The sequence below is a fragment of the Athene noctua genome, chromosome 1 (genome assembly GCF_965140245.1).
Source record: "Athene noctua chromosome 1, bAthNoc1.hap1.1, whole genome shotgun sequence".
NCBI lineage: Eukaryota > Metazoa > Chordata > Aves > Strigiformes > Strigidae > Athene > Athene noctua.
In genome coordinates this window covers 5305651-5327417 of record NC_134037.1, presented here as the reverse complement: position 1 = coordinate 5327417, position 21767 = coordinate 5305651, and the positions used below count along the sequence as shown (strand labels likewise).

The following is a 21767-nucleotide window of genomic DNA, read 5'->3' as shown; positions in this document are numbered from 1 at the left end:
CATAACTGGAAAAGGTTAATTGCCAAACGGTGCCACTTGAGGGATTATTAAACATTTGGACAAGTTCAGAGGGTAGGAGAGGGGCTGAGACAAGAAGAAATATTTCAGTACCAAATATTATGTGACCTGTGAAGTACATATGCCATATCTTCCACAATATATACTGCATGCAACACATATGGGGGGATTCAGTTCCTCTGACTTAATGGGGTGACTGCAGATGCAGTGGTGACTGGATGTCCACCGCAGTCAATAAAGTCAGGAGAAACAACAAACTGGTGAGGATGGCTTCAGTTGCTTAAACATCGGCAGTAGTGCCATTCCTAGCGTTGTGTGATATTCTGCCTGGTCTCCACATGCTGCTGCAAAAAATTCAAGACCTCTTGCAAGCCTTGTCTACTACAGGATTGTAAAAATTAAAATCTGTCATTTCAAATGTCATAAATGAGATCTTGTAAGGACTTTGTATAGTTTTATAGTACTTTATAGTATTTTATTTATAGTTATTTATTTATAGTATTTTATTTATAGTATTTTATAATACTATAATAATATAGTATTAACACCATTGAACACTATCGAGTGTAGGAAATCCTACAAGGAACAGCAGGTTAGATTTTCATCATGTATTTGGGCTAAAAGCGAATATAATATAATTATCCTTCATATCTGCTGTTAAGGAATAGTCAACAGTTGTGTTCTTCGTAAAGTAATCGCTTTGTACACTTGCATTTCTCAGCAAAACTTCTGTCATGATGACAATTAAAAACACCCTGATATTTCCTAGGCATACATTTTCACTGTTTTGTCTCTGTCCTGGTGTCTTTTTTCCCCTCTTAACACAGAGTGGTGGACTTGCATTCAACCGTAAAGCTCCTACGCATTCTTTTTGCTTTTCTCTTAGCAGTGTCAGATAGAAAACAAGACTAGAGTCTACATCAAAGAGAAAAAAAAAAAAGAAAGATAAATAAACACTCAGAGGCATTTTTCTAAAATCTGCCTTATCAGTTTTGAATAGCTTTTTGAGAGTGAAAATAATCTAGCTGCTGTAAATGCACTAAGAAGAGGGGTGAAGAGTGAGATTTTGCCTGAATGCATGGCCATGGTGCACGTTGGATGCCTCCTCTAGATACATTCCCTCTGAGGGACAGCAGTACCTTCCCAGCCCCCTTTAACCTGTGAGCAAGCTCTGACAACTGTCTCACCACATGACAAGGCCAGATTGTCAGCTAGCACCAGGCAGAGCGTCTACAGCTTGTCCAGGTGTGCATTCCTCCAAGCACCCATTTTCCAAAGACTTTGAGTTACGTTAACTATCGCCATGACTTGAGTATATGAAATTGTGCCACAGAGGATTAGAAGTTGTGTCAGACGTGTGAAGATAAGTTTCCTCCCTGCTAAGAAGTGCAAAGTATTTCTTTCTGTCACAGAACATATAAATGATGCAATTTTAGCAGGTAAATAAAATCCCCTCCTGAACAATATTTCAGGAACGTGAAGAACTGAGTGTGCCATATGGTGGAGGGAGTGGGAGAGGAGCTAATGAAGAGAGACCAGTATAAGCTGTTCTTCATTTGTTATCTTTTAGGCATCCTCTCAGAGGGACAGGTGGGGAAAAAAATCAAAACTTACATCCATTGCTGTGAGATTACAGGACAAAAAGCTTCTGGAGAGAAATGAACTGACATAAATTGTTGCACCATTTAAAAAAAAAAAAAAAAAAAAGAAAGAAAATAGGTCTACACCTTTCCCAGGATGCCCATGGGTATCATCTATAAGACAGAACATTGAGTCTAACATGCTGACATATTAATGGATGGTGGGTGTCTAGGGTTTTAGCTATTTCTGTTTCTCTTTCACCAATAAAAAGTTTCTACATAACAAGATAAAAATGATTTTGGCATCTGAACACATTCCTGCAAACGGAAGCTGCGTTCTTCCAGCCAGCCTATCTCTTGATACTGGAGGGTAAGGTCTTCAGTCGATGTCTGTCTAGCCCTGCATAGCTGTATGTCTCAGAAAAGCTCAAATTAAGGAGCAGTTGGCACTGTAAATTGTTGCTCTCTCGAGTACGTGTGTCAAAACCCAGGTAGGATCTTCACCCTCAGCCCATGAAAAAGATACCCCTGCTTAAGTGGCGTGAATGCTATGCAACAGGAGTTTATTCATAAGGAGGGAAAGCAATGCAGAATACGTTTGGATTTACTTTACATCATAAAGTTTTGCAATAAAAATGAAAGGGGTGTGAGGCTTTATAGCAGGATCCAGTGATTTTAGTGGTAAGGGGGATTCAAAGCAAATTCCTGGATTTAGAAGAAATATTCATCGCTCCTGAATGGACAATCCATGAAGTTTTTATACATCCCATGGCCTGCACAAAGTAAAAAAACAAACAAACAAAACATTCAGGTTCTCTTTCTGTTTGTATTCCCTCCCCATTTACTCTCAATTCATGCATATTTTCCTCCTGGGTATAAATACTTTCTAAAATATCTAATGTCATATGTAGTCATGCTGGGACAGCCCTGTGCACTCATACCTGTGAGTACAAGGAGCGTTTTCCTATTGCTTCAGGAAAAGCAGGGAATTAAATTGCTATTTCTTGATATTAGGGTGAATGCATTCACCCCTGAGTGAAAAGAGAAGGCTACCTTTCATGTGATAATTTTTTTTTTGCGACACTGTCGCACTTTTTGCACACATTTGATGGCACTCGGAGATCTGTGTTCACCCTGCAGCATAACTGAACTCCCCTCTGCTCCCCACGCAGCACAGCAGCCCAGTTCTGCAAATACCAAACCCTGATATTTTGCTCTGGCACAGGAGCTGTAAAAGGGTCAGACAGAGCTGGGCCAGCACAAGGCTGACATCTCCAACCGTACTTTATCCTTCTCGCTGGGACAGATCATGGTGCACATCTCAGCAACCTACTTCAACACTTGACTGTCCTCATGGCATAATATAGTTTTTTTCCTTATATCCAGGTTGAACATTCAATATAGCACCTTGGGGTTAAGGACATAAGCAAAATAGATTCGTCCGCTCATACTACAGATTAGCCTTGATGAATGCCGAACTCACCATTTGCAGCAGGAGCGGAACCCAAAGCAATTTCCAACCTTAATCTTACTGATGGGACAACTTCCAAAGTGACAAGTGCCTTTTCTACAAAATAACATGTCCCGCCGGGGTGAAGACAAACCTACAACAATAAGAAAACATTTCCTTCCTCTCATTCTGCAGGGCAACGCAACACAGGTTTCACCATTTGTTGAGCTGCCTTCACCACCAACTTGCCAGGAGGACTCTTGCCTAGATTGGCCGTGTTGAAAGGCCATGGAAGAGTTGAGATTAGAAAACAGGTCTACACCTTGCAGAGGTGGGATGCTTAGCTCGCAGTGAACCTAAATGCATGGCCTTAAAGTCTAGGTGGAGAATGATAGAGATCTCCTGACTCATCGTCCTTTACCTTATGGGAAAGGATCATGGGTCCAGAGGCTTAAATATCAGGTCCTACCCAAAAAGAGTTGACCAGGATTCATTTTCATCTGCATATGCACTGCTGAGTGTGCTGTTATCCAGAGATCATGGACACCACAGGTGCCATCTTCGCTGTCTAACACCAGAACGTTCAGCACAATCTTTTTAGGAAGATACCAAAAGTGTAAAATCACATTTCTTCCGAAGCCATCATTTCTCCACCTTTGAAAGAGTCTTCACAGGGAAGCACAGGAAATAAGCGATTTGATTACCTCCTGCTCTGTTTCTAGCAGTTTTAACAAGTAGTGGTTAAAATGTGTTGGGAAGTTTATTCCAGGTGCACAAAAATCCCCTTCTAGCATCTATTTTCCATCTTACCTGGAGAAACCTGGAGTGTCAAGAAGAGGAGAGAAAAGAGCAGGTAAAGGATCTTCATGACTGTGGATTTGCTGTGTCACTGTAGGGAAAAGGACCAAGAAAAATGTATGACAGGCAGTGCCTGGGACCTACAGTCTTCTGAACCGTATAAATACTGTGTTAAACAAACTGGCGTTTATATTGGCTTTTTCTTCAATCTTTCAAAAATAACCAGTAAGACCCACATGACATCATGACTGCTGTGTGAGCATTTCTAGGAAAAGTAAACATGTATGGGGCAACATGCTTTCAGGATATGTGATCATGAAGTTATGTTAATAGCTTGAATGCTCAGGTTTCTTCCACATTTTGCAAACGGTCCTTAGCCAAAATGCAATCCTGACTTGATTTTTACTTAATTTTTTTACCTAATAAACAATTTGAGGTGATTCTGCAGTCAAACTCAGAAACTTCAGGGGAAAAAAAAAAAAAAAAAAAGTTCATTTTGCAGTGTTAAAATTTATCAAGAAATAGCAGCAAAAATCAACTTGCTCAGAATCTTCAGTCTCAGTCTACAGGCAGCAATTCTGGAATAGACACTTAGAACCAAATCAATTCTCATTTGAGAAATTAAATTTGAAAAGCAAACATGTAACGCTGTAATTGAAAGTGTTTAGTCCTTAAACTAATATTGTCAGAATAGGATAAAATAGCCTAGAAGGGAGGCTTATTGATAAAGAACAGGTAGTTAATATCATATATCAGCATTAGAGAATCTTCTGATCTGTCACAGATTATGTTCTCTTAAGCAAGGAAGGGAAATGATGTGCTGAAATGTCGTATTTCTGCAGATGGAATGGTAGAGAGTAGCTCGAAACAGCTTTGAAATTAGTATTAGAAATTTACACACATTTCTCTATATTTGAAAATATCAGAAGAAACAAGTAGACAAAGTTAACAATTCCCAAAATGAAACAAAGTTCTTAACATAGAGACACAAATAAAAAATATATACTGGTTTCCATTGGAGACCACCAAATTCCCTGGACCGCAGAGCTCTCAGAAGCAACCTGACCCAGGCAGATTTTTTCCTACGAGTTAGTAAGCAGAGTATTTTGATCAAAGTATTCTAGGTATTAGCACATATTTGAACCGCTTATTCAACCTGTGAAATTTCTGGAAATATTACTTTAAAAAATAACCTTTCTCTTAGCGATCTACGAATTTAGGTTAATAATGCGAGAGGTGTTGTGGGGTTTTTGAGGAAAAGGCAACAGCAGATATTGAAAGAAAGACTGAAAAGAACTGAGAAGTTACCAGGTATTAGACGAGCCCAGAAGCCAAACAAGACCTGCCTTTGGTCCCTTCCCTCTGGAGGGTTTTGGCTGTGGGGCTGAGACCCTCATTTATAGGGTCTCAAGGGGTGTGACAACTGCTTTCTCTTCTCAGCAAACAAACATTCGGCCAATCAAAAAATTACCTCTTTTTTTTATTTTTTTTTTTTTTTTGTGACTTCTAATCCAACCAGAAGGGAGCTGCTTTTTATTTCCTAGTGAAAAAGCAGGGTTTCTCTCCAAACTTACTGAAACTTTTCTTCTGGCAAATCTCAGGTTTTTCATGCAATACCTGTTGTGACACTCCAGTTTGTGTAAGATACGTTAAGCCACCGTGGTATGTGTCAAACGTCTTGGGACATGCACTGAACTGTTCCTGCTTAGGAGCGACATAATCCATTGCAATACCAAGCATCTGTGCACCTCTCTGCACTCCCAGTTAGTTTATTTTCTCTTCTCTAAATATAGAATATGAGAACACAGAACGGACATGTGAAACTAAAATAAATGTCCATTGGTTTAGTGGCCAGTGGCCACTACAGATGCCTAAGGAAGGAACATAAACCATACAGAAACAGGGTGAGTGCATTGTGGTTATGTCTCTGTACGTCCTTCCAACTGGTGGAAAATACATCAGTTTAGGGAAATCCAGTGCCAGAAGCTGTCTCTGGACCCTCAGTCTCAGAGCTCCAGACTGAGCATTTGTCCATGACTCCAGCTTCTCCTTCTGACCTCCACACGACCTTCAGCTGGTAATTCCACAAACACATTCTGCCTTGGGTGAGCATTCTTTTGTTGCTTATCTGCTCTCAGTCTGCCAGCTGATCATCTGCTTTTTCCCTCATGGGAAGTAGCAAATACATATTCCATTTTCACCTCTCTACATTATTACTGATGCTGTGGTCATCTCCTACACTCTCCCTTCCCTGTCTATCTTCCCACAGTGAAAAGAGGGTTTCTGTCAATCACATCTGCCAGATAAGTCTTCAAATTGATCCGGCTACTTCAGTGGATCATTCCTGTTGTACATTTATCTTATTGTTTTAGTTCTATTACACTCTTTTGGGAATGGGCTGGCTAGAATGGCATGCAATGCCCAAAAAGCATTTGGATTTCTATAGTGCCTGATCATATTTATTCGTTTGTTTTCAGCTCCCTTTCCCCTCAGTTCCTAACATTTGCCTTGCCTTTCTGTCCACAGGTGAACACTAACATTTCTAAAGCACTATCCACGGTGAAGTCTACAGCGGCGTCACTACAGTTCTGAAGTGACCTCCTGATTGTCCCCTGTGACTTCATGTTAGTTCAGGTTGAAGAGGACTTTTCATGTGTGCAAACTAGATTCCTTAGGAGGAAAGTGAACCAGATATTTTGCTTTGAAGGTACTCCGAAGATACTCCGAAGGTACTCTGAAGGTACTCCAATGCCTAGTGGGGCATGAACCAATGTGTGGACTACACCACCTCAAGGTCCTGTAGAGTGTACATAGCATTTCTATTTTTTTGGAAACCTGGAGAATTTGGACTGGAGGATCAGCCATTTAAGGAAAAGCTGAAGGATCCATCTTTGTTCAGCTTGGAGAAGACATGGCTAAGGGTCATCTAAATGCTGTTCACCACTACCTAATGGTAGCTCTGGTGAAGATGGAGCCACACTCTTCTCAGAAATGTACAGTGGAAGGATGAGAGATAGCAGACACAAATTACAATGAGAGAAATTCCAGGTAGCTATAAGGAAAAAAAACCCTCTCACAGTGAGGGTCTTCAAACACTGGAATGGGGGCCCAGAGAGTTGATAGAATGTCTGTCCCCATATAGATATTCAACTCAACGGGAAAAAAGCTCTAAGCAACCTGGTCAATCTTTGAAACTCTCTGTCTGGAGGGCTGAATGGACCAGATGGTCTCCAAACACCCATTCCAACTTTCATTGTCTTATGATTTATTCAACAACAAAATCCAGGCCAAACTGAAATCAGAAATCAATATAATGAAGATTTGAGGAGCTTCAGCACAACCTATAAGGTCTAGTGATCTTTTCCTGTCTACTGGTCTTCCATTAGACCAAATCACTTGCTGACATACCCAATAACTATCCAAAGATAATCAATATTAAACACTTTTTCAGTTCATATTTTACTCTAGTCCTCACTTCAGTCAACAAAAATTGTTTGTACAATATTTTAATGACACCTGAAGCACATCATAATAGTTATATATAAATAAAATATATATATATATACAATAATTATGATACATTTGTTATTTTGGATGACTAGGGTTTCTAATTAACCAAGATCTCTGCAAATGACACTCTGTCTTACAGATCATTTCGTGTCAAAACTAACCTGAAATACTTTAATTGCTTATTGGTTCCTCAGTGTAGTTTCTAATGATGTGATTTGTTTCAATATTTTGATATTAATTTCTTAAGTATACAGAAGTGTACACATGTGCATACATGCACAGACATATAGATATATATGTCACCTAGATATATATGCATGTGAAAATATGCCAAATCACTTCTCTCAAATGCATACACTGATAATTGAGATAGCTTTTTATTTTCTACATATTTTTATAAGTGGACTGAAGTAGAAAAAACGATAATTGAACTTCTGCTGTGTCTATGAACTTCTGTCCGTAAAGCAGAAAATGTAGGGAATAAAATTGCAAAAGTTGCAGTTGCTTCACAACTTGCCAGGAGTTTGTGGTTAACTTACCTACCAACCGTTACTGTTACTCAACCTGATTCCTCATGTCTAAGGTCCTATGTGCAAGTAATGTCAACGACTTGGCTTTAGTGCTGAGCATTCTCGACTCTGTTAATTATAAATTCTACATGGTCACTCCCATCGTTGCCATCAAAATACCTCTGCCTGGACATGGGGAAGGGAGAAGCAGAGGAGGGATGGAGCACCTTTGGTTGTCCAAAGCTCACAGTGGTGAGGCAGCCTTATCAAGATTTTGGTTTGTGGCTCTTAGGGCGGATAACCTTTCCATCCCCACCTGCAGCTCCTGCTTTTCTGAGCAGGACACTGTCAGCCAGTTTCACACATCATGAAGGACATATCCATGTTTTACCCTTCACAATCTCAGTGTTTTTCTCCAATGCCTTTTGCTGGTAGACCTGACTTACACCAGGATCACAGTAGCACCAACTACACGCTCCTTCACCTAGGGTAACTGGGTAGGAAAGTGCATGGAATGTGGCTCAGCTAAGCTGGGCAGCACCTCACAATCATTTGCTTCTGACTTTAGTTAATTAATCCTTTCTATCCAAAACACCATCTACTTCCTCACTATTTTCAACTGTAACTGTGACAGACTACACTGTGACTGGCAGGCTGCAGCGTGTGTTCAAACCTCCTTGGCACGGGCCATGTAGCCTAAAGTTTCTAAAACCCAATGAATCTCTGTAAGCTGATTCATATTTCCTAGAGGCAAAGGGTGGGAGTGACCTCCCCAAACTTTAGATGTCCTAAAGGTAAAAATCAAAGTCCAAGCTATTTTCACTGCTCTTCCTTTATAGTTAATGGAGAGAAATTTTTCTAAATATTTTTGACTGAAGTACAAACATATACAATAAGGCTGTTAGAATAAATGTAAAATAACAATAAGGATGCAAGAAACCCGGAAAGGTTGCATTAGGAGATGTTGTTCTACAGCATCTCCTGCAAGCTGAAGAGTCGTAAGTATTCATTCTGCAGAACAGTATCAATGAGACCTGTGTCTCTAACAAAGCCAGCATTACCCCCTCTGAGACCTTTTTACATATGTGGTCACCTCTGCCCCACCCAGCAAGCCATTTTGAGTCAAAACCATCTCAGTTTGGTAATGTATTTGTCTGGGCACTGTTCTGTGCACATTCAGCAACTGCTTCTGAGAAGATAATGGCCAAATCACTGTGTTGCACATCCATAACTTTTTGGAAATGTGTTTGCTAGTCTCTGTCTCTTTCCTACTTTGTATTTTTTTTCTGGTTTGTGTCACTGTCAAGGGTCTGATGTTATCCAAAATGTTCCTGGTTTTCCCTTGCGTGAGGTCCTCTCAGAAACAAAATTTCTCTTGGACACTCTGAAGGGAGGATCTGAAGATAACTTGGCATTTTCTACACTGCTAGACCATAATGACATGGAAAAAGAGACAGAAAGCACAGTTTCCATCTCTGACATCTTAGTCAAAAATACCATAATACCATCAAAAATACCATAATACCATCAAAAATCAGCCTGGAAACTACTAGAATGTACACCTGCTGGACAGAGTCACCCTTGAAATCATCACATAGAGAAGGCAGGGTTCATCCCTGGCAAAGATACCATGGTCACTGGAGGAGTGTTCCAGGAATATGGCCATTGGGAAGTGGGGGATGAAATTACCCCCCTTTTCCCTGGGGGTGCAGTGGGGTGCAAGTGGAGTAATGTTTAGCTGCAAAAGCCACCAGCCCACCTGTGTGTTACTGCCCCTAGTGTGAGCAGTCCTACAAAATATCCCCTCCTTCCCTACAAAAATACCCAAGGTTCAGCCATATGAATGCCATCATAACTGACTTTATTAAAGCAGGGGGGAAAGAATTCATTTCTATGGTGTTGCCAGATTCATATTTATCTTTTTGCAGACACAGATGCTTGCTTCACGGCAAAGGAAGAGTTTGAGCGCTTTTTGTTCCAGCAAGAACCAGTGCCATCAGGAGAAATGGTATCAGGGTGATTCAGAGGCCGTTCGGTAGAAGCAGAAAGGATTTCCAAGGAGAATCCAGTGAGTCTTCATCTATACCACCCTCTGCAAGATGAAGAAGAGAGAGTCTCAGGTTACCCACCAGTAGGTTTTCTGCAGTGACATCCTCTTTATTTCATGGCATGAGAGCAGAGGCTGCCATGGGATGTGAACGCCCCACTGAGGACGCTCTATGCCAGCAGGTTTGGCATTGAAGAAGTGAAACAGGGTGATATCAGGAGCTATGCCTCTAAGATGTTGCTCTGAAGAAAAGATAAGGAAGATATCAGTCATTACCACAGTGATCCCCATAGTTCTACATACTTTTTGCAGCAAGAATATCCATTACGGCATGTTCCCACCCAGTAATACGGCCGACGACATATCCCTGGGAAGCAGCGTCCGTTTTGGGCTATACAAGGATCAAACGCCCCGGGAATGAAGGGCTGACCTGCACAGTGGAAAGACAATAGTCATTTACCGTGGAGGTGAGCAAAAGGGGATGTAGTCTCTTTCTCTCCTCTAATTCCTCCCTCCAGTCCCCTCACACCTTACCTGCAGCCCCTTGGAGCACCATGAAGAGGACAACCAGGAGCTGGTAAAGGATCCTCATGGTCACAGCTGGGATGTGAAGTCCTTACCAGTAATGAGCAGAGGGCCACAAGACTGAAAGACACTGAATAGAGGGTGCTCTCCTTACTGGGAGACTGCTTAAAACATGCCCTGAGCAAACACAACCAAAGTCTTATAAAACACAATGGACTTGAACAAAATAAAGTGAAAACTACATCCTTGGATATATTCAAAATTTCAACCTGACCTAATCAGCCATGCTTTGAGCATGGATTCAGACTAAAAACTCCTGGACTCCCTTCGAACTAAAATGATCCTGGGTTTCAATGGTGTTTTGGTGGCTGGATTTTTTTTTTTTTTTTTTTTAAGATTGGTCTTTTTGTATTGAAAAATTATATTCCAGATCTGTTCAACACCAGGCAAGTTACCCTGGTACCAGCACAGATCCATGAGTTATTCACCTTCAACCTACTGTCATTCAAAGTGTTCAGAGACAGAACCCACCATCATCCTTAGGGAAGTCTAAAAGAGACATCTGTATCTCTTGAACATCAATTAAGGTGAAAACTCACTCAAAATTCCGCTGGAATTCAGGCAGGATATGGAGCTAAAAATGCAATTCTGAACTGCTGTGCTGGCTAGATGCCTGTTTCTGTAGGAAGATAGACATTTCTTAACCAACAGGCCCTTTGTCTCTGATGCCTTGAGTGAAGGTTTCTGGGTCTCTGTTCACTCCTCTTGGAGGTCAGCAAACAAAATTTCCTCCTGCAAGCCCTGCAAGCAACCTACCCATGGTTCTGTAAAGCATGAACAGACTGGACGCATTCATTGGAGCAATGAGAAGGAAGGGTTTAATTAAAGCAGAATGCTTATTAGTCTTGAGATTAACGAAAGGAAAAGAAGTGTATAAAGATGAAGAGGTAAGGGTGCCTGTCCAGAACCAGGCAGAGAGTTACCAGTGGAAGAGGTGGAGGATCACTGCTGCTCTCTGTCTCTCCTCCAGTGGGTGCCCCAGACCCAAACCCTCTTTATATAAAGGTTTAGGGATGCTGGCAGTGCAGTCATGAGCCAATGAAAAAAGCCTTTTCCAGGCAAATTTGTCCTGTACTTGGGTTTCTTCCAATGAGAAAGGAGGGTCTGCTTTGAGTCTCTTTGCACTGCAAAGCCCCTGATCTTTGTGCAATCCATCTTAAAACATCTGAGTTTGTGTAAGATACGTTAGGCCACAGGGTTATGTAAAATACCTGGGAACATGCAATGACTGCTCCTTTTGGTCTTGCAGGCCCCTTATTCTGCCTTTGGTACACAGTTAATTTATCTAATTGGCAGCCGTAGCACAGTCATTGTTTCCCTTCATAATATTTTGTCCTTTACATCTAACCTTCTGGTTGTCTTTTCTCCACATCAGTAAAATAATAAGCACTGCTTAATTTTCATCTTATTAACTACAAAGTCAAGAGTTTAGTGCATAATGAAATATGAGGTATGAAATTACAACATGAATACAATCTTTCATATATCATTTTATAATAGATCACATTTTCATTTCTACTACTTCCTTTCTGGATGATTATTGGTGTTTCTTTTTTTTTTTATTTTTTATTTTTTTTTCCCCTGATGTTTCCGTGTCCTTTCTGATATTAACTTTTACTAAATCTTTCTCAGGTTGTCAAGACTCTGGCAGGATAACCAGCACACCTGCCAAACTCATAAATATTTCTCAAATTATCTATAAATGGTAAGCAGTTTATTAAGAAGAAATTTAATTTCTAATCTTTCCAGTTTTGAATGTCAGTCAGAAGTCATTCATACTATCTATATACATGTATATTTATATATGTGGATTATATATGGATCAGTATACACACAGGTATTCAAACACCAAATATTTCCTTCAAAGGTTGCCAAGATTTTACATTTTCTGAGCCATGAGCACATTTGCTGTTACTCAGCCCAAGTCCTTTCTGGGACACAGAAGCAGCAATTTCTATTTCTGAAGCACTTTTGCTCTAAGTCTCAACTGTATCATTAACTCCAGCCTCTTTACTGGAGATCCAGGACATCTTTATTGACAGTTTATTCCATATAATCCAGCAAATGTCACTGGCCAGGACTGGCAGGATGAGTAGCACAAGTGAGAAGCCTGGTTAGGAAGCACTGCTGAGGGTCTGTCTCCTCTTCCACGGCAGTGATGGATCTAGCTGGCCACATGTTTTTAAACCACTGACAGTCCACCAAGTCAACCATGGCATGAAGGAGGTATTCTCTGCATTTTTTTTTTCACAGGCAACACATAAAAAAAAAAAATTCTCTGTATCTCCAGCACTGATTTTATTGGAGCAGAGAGTCAAATGAGATTTTTGACATGGATAAATTGCAGATCTTGCTGTCGCCTGTGTCTACTGGGGAGCCAACCTTTCCTCCAGGTTTACCTTTAGTCTGGGAACTTTATGTGGTTTTCTGGTTATTATAAACCTCACACAGTCCCTTTCTGTGGCAGCAAGAAGTGTTCTTTCTTGCCACCTTTCCTTATCCCCATACTAACAAAATGTCTGGTCCCTGTTCCTTTGGGACCTTCTCAACCACGTTCCCCCATCACCTCTGGGTGTGTTCCCACCTATTCCACTCTCTGCTCCGGAAGTTTAACACACCCCTCCTGCAAAATGTCAACAAATAATTGTCCATGAGCCAACAACTTAAACTCAAGCCATGCCTTGCAGCGGCAGATTTGTTAACCCATGCCACAGGGAGTTCATTTCCACAGTTGGAGGACAGTGAGTGCCCGCAGCTGCTGTCAGCTCGGCCATCAGACACTTCTCTGCGCCATGTCCCACCAAGCAGGAGGTCTGGATCTGTGGTGCCCTTGTCCAGAGGTTGCAGCCTTGAAGCTGGGCTGTGCAATGTTTGTGTTCTAAAGGGGAGAGGTGGGAGGAAGATGTGGGTGCGCAGCTGTAACCAGAGGTTTGACCGGGGACGGATCATCAGCGGCTTCCTGACTGTGTGGTGCCTCATGTTTGCATAAATCTCCATTTGTCTTTTTATTTTTTCCCCCTCCCCGGGCATCTTTAGCTATGCAAAGAGAGGATTAACAGAGAGCTTAATTTATTATAGCTCTTAAACCCAGCTTGCTCAGTTCCTCAGCATCCCAGGCCCCATTGTGCAGCTGGGCTGGGCACTGGGTCACGAAAAGCTGAAACCTGGGTTGCAGTAGAAAGTTGCAGAGGGGTTTACGGAGAGACAGAAATAAAAGCTGTAGGAAAATAACACTGAATGGTTTCCTTCTTTCTTCTCTGTACCACAGTGCTTAGTTTTACACCACATATATAGCTATTCTTTTTTCGAATTACAAACCAGAGCCTTTGACAGATGCTCCCTGCTGAGTTTTGCAGCATGACCAGAAGGAGCAGCACTCCTCATCTCTCTCTGGGAGACTTTATTCTTTTTTATTCCATTTTTTTTCCCTATTGACAGTTGCGCTGCTGTGCCTGTCTACCCCGTTCCCCTTGGAAGAGCATATGGCTTCAAAAAAGCAACAGGGAAATTACACAGGGTGGAATGATAATATCTCTTGTGCTGGAGATGGGAGCTGAGTGGCACCAGGTTTCATGGACATTAATTGCACTGGTGATGTCAGGCTGAAGCAGCAGTGCCCAGGGACTGCCTGCTTATTGTTTCTTTATGTGAAAGAAGAAACTAGATTTGCCTTAAAAGATGCTGGGACTATTCTTGATTCAGGCAACCTGCAATACTGCAGCAGCCCAAAACTTGCGTGCGCCACTGCTTCTCTTAAATTGGGCCATATGTGTAAAAATGCTTTAAATTGTCTTGGATGAAAGCAAGAGGAGGAACCTAAAACTTGTCTTGGAGTCCTGAATTTTCCCTTTACAACAACGGTGTCTATGAGACAATGTCCTGTTGGGATAAAAATAAATGTGTAACAGAATGGGTGTCACTGGTGGTGTCACCGACTTCCCGTGGTGACTGCTGAGGTGCTTTAGACCTTCTGGATCATGTAACCAGGAGGAGCATAAACCTTGCTGCCCAGGAGGAATGCCGCACTTGGGTGAAGAAGAGGACTGGAACAGGCTGTTTCTTTCTGCATGACTCTGTGTGGATGATTTTAAGAAATCTCAGTGCTGGAAAATATCCTCCTCAAGACCAGCTATCAGCTTGAGTTCCCTGAACAGAAAGGAAGCTCAGAAATCCACCTTCAGGTTATATAAATATATGTTTTGGTCCTAGTTGGGTAAACTCTCCATGTGGCATAAAGCCTGGCTTTGCGATACAGTTGGTGAAGCGCAGACAACTATTACTGCTGCTCTGTCGACGTAAAGCTGAACTTCTGCTCTCTAGTTCCCCAAGCAGCACATTCACCTCGCACTGGAAGCAGCTGGCGAGCCCTCTGTTTGTGTCTCCTCTGAGCTCGGGGGTCTCTGTGGTGGGAGAGGTGGAGCCCTGCTCCGTGCTCGGAGGGACCAGGGGCAGCTCACTCTGCACAGCTGCACAAACAGCGGGCAGCAGTGGTGACTTCCAGGCAGGTTTTGGGCACGTCAGGTCTGGGCAGGTTTCCACAAGGCTGGCCAAGGCCACCAAATAACAGCAGGGCTGTTCCCCAATTGGATTTCATGCTTTTTTTTCTTTTTTTTTTTTTTTTTTTAAACTGTGGACATGCTGCGAGGACAAGCGTTGGGCAATCTTACCAAAGGTCTGTCATCCCTTCCTGTCACTTGCACAGAGGACACTGGAGGAAGAGGATGGCAAAGAGAAGGTGAAGGGTCCTATGGCTTCAAGTTGGCTGAGGACATCCCACCGTCAGAGGTAAGCTGCAGCAAGACATAGGTGATATATAGGCACAGAGGGTTTAATTTAGTTGCCTTTTCACCAGCATTTAGAGCAATTCGTGGTGCTCTGGACTGTCTCAGAGCTCCACCTGAGGCTGGTGGACAAGGTCAGGAGAGAAGAGACCAAGCCAGGGAGGCCGGGGGAGACACAAGGGCATCTCAGGTGGTACTTGTCTAAGTGTGTGCAAAAGAATTCTGGATATTCACAGAAGACAGGAGGCTGTGGCACGCTGAGTGATAAAAAGTCTGCTGGGATTTAGAAGATTGCTTCCACAAGCTCACATTAATAATATTATAAATATATATAGTTAGTTAGTGTGGATTTTCTAGGAGAACTGTAGAGAAATGTGAGGGTAAGAAATGCCATCGATCTAGAATAGGTGTAACTTTAAATAATTAGTGAAATTAATAGCCTGACTATTCCTGATTAAACCACAAATTAGAATATCTGGATTATTCTTTTCACATATTCTTAAGCTAAGATAAAATCTAAAGCAGTTTAGAAAATTCAGCTTTTATTTCTCTTAGAACACTTTTATATTATGAATATACAAGTACACAGGCATGCAAACGCATATATATGTGTGTTTGTGTGTGCCTGCACGTGTTCTCTGTCTAAAAGCAGAACGTGATATTTAGGGCTCCACACAGTATCCTTTGCAGTACTGCAGAGAAAGGAAACAACACACACCTGTCAAAATGCTTTCAGTATACAATATTAATTGATACGCAATATTCATTCTTTCATTACACACGTTTAATTGCCAAGAAACAGCTTAAGGAAATGTATCACTCTGGAGAGCTTGAGCAGCCAAAACAATATATAGAGCCAATAATAGTATACTGTAGTTAAAATAACAGATAGTTTTATTACCATCTTTAAGAAATTTAAAGTAAGTTTACCATCAAGTACAGCAACACATATAAAGAATTAGTTGAAGATCTTATCCCAGTCTTGATTCATATTTGAGCTTTGATCTGTTTTGCACCACTTCGGACAGGCACAAAGTGGGAAACAGGGAGAAAGAGTAATTTTATCCTATTTCAAGGTCCTTTTCAGGAGGTAACTGATTGTCAGACCCCAAACGCTCAGTTCAGAGCTCTGTGCCTCTAGGAACACTGTTATGGATTTAATATTCACAGTGTTTATTTCTGCCTCTTTACATTTCATCATTTGATTGCTTAAGTAATTATTTAAAAAACAAGAAAAAAAATCAACCCAAACAATAGAAACGAATGCTCCTCCCTACTGTAAAGCACATAGGCAAGTTCCATCAATTAAATTATACACGAATGGGATTTAAGATAGCTGTTCGTTTCTGGGTGGTTAAAGCACATGTTTGGATTTTTCTTATCATATCACTTGGGCCTAAGTAAACAGGATTTCAGGCTCCTGTGACACAGAGACTTATGATTTCTAAAAGGAAGCAAATGTGTCCCACCTCCCCAGGTGCTCGTTGTTGGCTGTCTCCAGCTGCTGAAGCCAAAAAAACCCCACACTCCTCCCTGGACCTGCTTCTGTCAGCTATTAGGTTCAATATGATTTTCAGAGCAGGGACTGGCTTCTGGACCATTGCAGGAGTCCACAGCAGATTGCCAAACATTGAGGGCGTTGAGGCTGGACTGTCAGAAAACATAATTCACTAACGTGTCGGTGCTGGGAATCAGAGGACATCGGTATAATTAAGAGGAAAATCCATAAGCCCCTGCTGTCAGAATAATTTCTGTACTTGTCTGAAGAGGGCTGCTGGAGTGATATTTCAGTATCAGCTCTTCATTGCCCTCTTCTGGGAGGCAGGTGACCTGGGTAGATGGATGCTGTTTGGATGGAGTACAAGGCTATTGGGTCGTTTTCTAGACTTAGTAGCCTGAGAGACAAAACACAACATCTTTTTCTGGGCTCCCCTGGATGTGTCCAGGGTCCAGGAGATACCAGTGCTGCCGTCAGCCTCTCTGGTGTAAATCCTCTGGGGGTACAAGCTTGATCAAAACATATTTTGTGGAGGTTGGTTCCTTTGGCCACCCAGCAAGCGGATGCGTGGAAGTGAGTCTCTCCCTCAAACTTTAATTATTCAAACAACAGTTATTTCCTCTGCAATGGGTAGAATCCAGATGTGGTACATACATGAAAATGAAAATATTCTTGGTACACAGATAAAAGTGCTCTTTGCTGTAAAAGGACTGCCCAAACCACTCTGCGCACTCAACTCCTCTTTGCTCTCAAGACGTTATCTACAGCCCCCAAGACCTATCAAGAGCTTTTTAATTTTTTTTTTAAAGTCTTGTGCAAAAACCGAGCTTCCCGAGTGCAGCTGTTTAGGTGCTGTGGTGGGTATCTCCAGGTTTCAGAGAGGACCTTTCTGCAGCCATCAGCAGGCACCGTGGCCATGGGACAGCCCTCTAGAATTAGGTCCCCGCTGGAGCCAAACCAGCCGTTTTCAGTGCATGTCCTAGGATGGTTTTTTCACAGCCCACGATGGATCAATGTGTTGTACACAAACCAGGGTGGTGTAAGGTGCTTTTTGGAAAAGGCAGCTCATTTGCCAGAGGAGGGGGAGGGAGTTTGTGAGCGGTCACAATTTCTCATCAGCTGCTGGGAAGTGACATTTCAGCTGCTGGGAATCGATGTGAGAAGTCCATGTCCTTGGCCAGCCGGTCTGTGGCAGCTCTGATCAACAGGAATATATAAAGATGGTTGTTTTGGGTAAAGACATCGCTCCGTGAAGCTCCCCACTGAGAGGAACCGGGTAGGACAGACTAGGCACTCTGCTGCCCCTCCTGAAGTCCTCTAGGGTAAGCTGAAGGTGTAGAGTTTCCACACCATTCTCAACTGATAAGGAGAAAAATACATAACTTTGTGATAATATTCTTTTCTTCTCTAAAACAGAAATCCATCGTTCCAGGAAATATAATTTTGCAGCTTAATTAAATTCTTGTAAACAACAGAAATGTACAATGCTTGGTATTTCAGTAATGCACTTGGCTGATTATTAGAGTCAATAATTGTGATTCTGAACGATTATAATGGTCTTATTTTCAAAAGTTGATTGGAATCTGCAGCGAGAAATGACGGTGGGGAGATACTTTGAGGCTTTCAGCTGGCACACATTACAGAGGTAGATGCGCCCTTGGATTTTTCTGTAAAGGAATTACTGCTGGCTTGTAAGCCACAAAAATGACTATTATTCAAATAATTGAACTTGCTGAGTGTTTATTATCCATTCAAATATAGGAGTCTCCGCTGGAGCTGGTGTAGACTATCTTTGCAGGTGGTGGAAGGACAATCACAATATTAATAGGCATAAATACATTTTCTTGATTTCATGCAATATTCTTCCAAATACGTCTTTCCTCTGAAAGCGGTATTTCAATGGATTTAATCTACAACATTTATTTCATTGCATAAATGACAATTTTTATTAACAAAATGCAGTTTATATGTCGCAGTGTTTGATCGGGTAACGGCAAATGCAGGACAACTGCATGATCTCTCTCTGTTGGGTTTGTTGTTTGTGGTTTGGGTTTTTTGTTTGTTTGTTTTTTGTTTGTTTGTTTGTTTTTTCCAGTAGCTGTTGTATTTGGTGGCACTGAATTCAGACATGAAGACCTTTTCCCTTTTCTTTGCTGTTCTTCTTTTGGTGCTCCAAGGCACTTTAGGTAAGAGCTACACAAAATCAAAGGAAATGCAGAGGGAAGATTGTGAGTATGAAGAACCTAAAATAGAAATGGAAAGAAAATGGGTTTTAGTCCCTCTCATCCCAGGCCAGCTGGTACTGCCAGCGCATCGGGCACACTTTAGCAGTGAACAGATTCCAGCTGTGTCCACTGGATGCACCGAACACTCCTGCTTCGGAAAATAAGGGAATTTAATGGTACAGGTTGGGGCAGCCTGCAGGCAGACTAGACTATTGCTGTCACACTATAACCTTACCTTGTTCTTAGGAAAATCAAGACTCTGGGTTGTTTTGGGGTTTTGTTTGTGCAGGTTTCATGCGTGCACCTAGTAACGATGTGCAATGCAAACAAGCCGGGGGTACCTGTTCCGCCAACCACTGTCCTCTACCCAACATGAGGCCCTTTGGACATTGCCAGCAAGGGGTCCCTTGCTGTCGGACTGTGGTGAGTTACAGATTTGATGAAGATCAGGTGTTGCTGGGGGGGAATGGGGTTTAGTGTTCACTTTCACACATCCAGTCTGCCCTTTAGATGCAAAACTCCTCTAGTGCAGGCTGGCAAGGGAGCAGGGACTCTGTGCACTCAGATATAGGATTTCCTCGCCAGCTCCCTCTGTACCATCAACGATGTAACTCGAGTGCCTCCTGGGAAAGATCACAGTCAAATCTCTTTGGCAGAGATAAATAACTAGCTCGAAATGAACTCTTTTTTAAATCCCATTCCCATTAGCTGGTTCAAACTGTTCATGATGAGTAACACTGGCTTCAGAGGACGCGTCTCTCAATGGGAGCTCTGTCTGGAGACTGGGGACGCTTAGTTCACAGGAAACATGTCCGTTCCACACTGCAAAGCCTGACAGGTCTCACAGTTAGAAGAACAACCTGAAAGTCATGTTGTTCTGCTAGATGTTTTCTCCAGTTCCATAATTCTTCCCTTTTAGTCAAAACCAAATCATTAAATCATTTTGTTTTCTTGAATTCCTCACAGGAATCCTTAGTTTCAGCCTGTGTCTTTACTCCAATATGAAACTGCAGAAACAAACAGCTATGAAAATTTACACTCTGCCTCCATTGATTCTAATATTTCATTTTCTGCTTCTTTTTGCTGTAAGATACTGTAGCTAGTTTTATTTCTGGGGGATCTTATTTAAACCTTGTTCAATATTAATAACAGAGATGTTAAAAACATAGCATGAGCATCAGAAATTCCTCTCCATACCAGAGATTTCAAGATGAATAGGAAGCTTCAGGTACAAAGACTGAGAAATTCATTATTAAGGAAAATAGAAAGGCAATTTGTGGTTAAAATTCAGCAGCAGCAGGACTATGAATATCCTACTAAGCACTGATGACTTATCCAGGAGTATCAGCTCTTGGTGCTGATTTAATCCTTTCTCTGCTTTTTATTCCAATCCTTTCCTGGTTATAAGTACAAAATATGAAAGTTTCTTTCCTTTTTTTGCAGTATGATTAGTGACTGTTGGCATCTCAGATGGGCTAAGCAGAGCTTCTGGAATTTAAGAGATGCATCATCCTATTGGAAAATCTGGAATTTTGAGTTGAATATATGCCTTTAACACACACAGGCACACACCAAAACATGAACAAGAATCGAAAGGGAAAAAAACCTCCTTCACAAACAAAAATAATGACCTGAAGAAACTCCAAAGCAATTCTTGAACCACCTAGAAAAGACCAATATTTCTAACTTTTCTAAAATGTTTTTTGTTAAAACTATACTGTGGCCACCGACAGCTATCTGAGAGAGATCATCAACATTCAGAAGTCTGTCCCCATGAGAGGATGCAGAGCTGTTCCTTTGGCCTTCAGAACAGATATTAATTAATTTCTTTTCCTTTTGAAGTTAGCAATAATGTGAATAACACTAAAAAACAATGTCTCCAAGAGACACTGACTGCTCAGATGATGTTAGTATTTCATAGTCTACGTATCTCAATAAATTTTAATAAACACAGACCTGTGTTTGATCCTTACACCTGTGAGGAATTGTCTTAGTGTGTGTTTTTCTGTAGGATCTAGCTCCCATCTCACTTGGTGTCAGCTTGAGATGTGCCTTGTGGTAAATTTATCCAAGAAGAAGAGAAGAAACCGAACTCACATATGGACACAAATATGGCCTGGTCCTGTTCAGTATTATGTTGTCCAGTAACAGTCAAGAATAACTTCTCCAAATCCATTGTGATTAGCCTAGTAGAAATCTGGCACAAATTGACCATGTTCAGGGCCCACGGCAGTCCTAAACCCATCCATAGCAGCTCGTGGCATGGAGAGCATGGATGTTCTTAGTCATCCCTTATCTCAAATCCTTTTGGCCTTTGCATTAGCACTCTGGGGTGTTAGGGGGAGGGCAAGGAGGCAGGGGAGTGCTACAGGCTTGGGGAGTTGTGGCTGGAGAGCTGCCAGTCAGAGAGGGACCTGGAGGGGGTGATTGACAGCTGGCTGGACAGGAGCCAGCAGTGTGCCCAGGGGGCCAAGGAGGCCAATGGCATCCTGGCTTGTGTCAGCACTGGCGTGGCCAGCAGGGACAGGGAAGGGATCTGAGCCCTGGGCTCGGCACTGGGGAGGCCGCCCCTCGATTCCTGGGTTCAGTTTTGGGCCCCTCACCCCAAAAAGGCCATTGAATGACTCGAGCGTGGCCAGAGAAGGGCAACGGAGCTGGGGCAGGGTCTGGAGCACAGGTCTGCTGGGGAGCGGCTGGGGGAACTGGGGGGGTTCAGTCTGGAGAAGAGGAGGCTGAGGGGAGACCTCCTGGCCCTCTGCAGCTCCC

At 42.1% G+C, this 21767-nt stretch overlaps 2 protein-coding genes across 2 annotated transcripts; one reads left to right on the top strand and one right to left on the bottom strand.

Moving 5' to 3' along the window:
- Window positions 1-2150: 2150 nt before the first annotated feature.
- LOC141967541 (antimicrobial peptide THP2) lies at window positions 2151-5209 on the bottom strand. Its single transcript, XM_074921444.1, has 4 exons — window positions 5155-5209; window positions 3859-3937; window positions 3082-3202; window positions 2151-2371 (listed from the first exon to the last, which is right to left on the bottom strand). The coding sequence occupies exons 2-4, from the start codon at window positions 3914-3916 to the stop codon at window positions 2356-2358; spliced, it is 195 nt and encodes a 64-aa protein (XP_074777545.1). The 5' UTR covers window positions 3917-3937; window positions 5155-5209; the 3' UTR covers window positions 2151-2355.
- Window positions 5210-15054: 9845 nt separating this feature from the next.
- On the top strand, window positions 15055-20931 carry LOC141967536 (gallinacin-8-like). Its single transcript, XM_074921430.1, has 4 exons — window positions 15055-15282; window positions 18875-18962; window positions 19291-19424; window positions 20445-20931. The coding sequence occupies exons 1-4, from the start codon at window positions 15133-15135 to the stop codon at window positions 20451-20453; spliced, it is 381 nt and encodes a 126-aa protein (XP_074777531.1). The 5' UTR covers window positions 15055-15132; the 3' UTR covers window positions 20454-20931.
- Window positions 20932-21767: the final 836 nt, after the last annotated feature.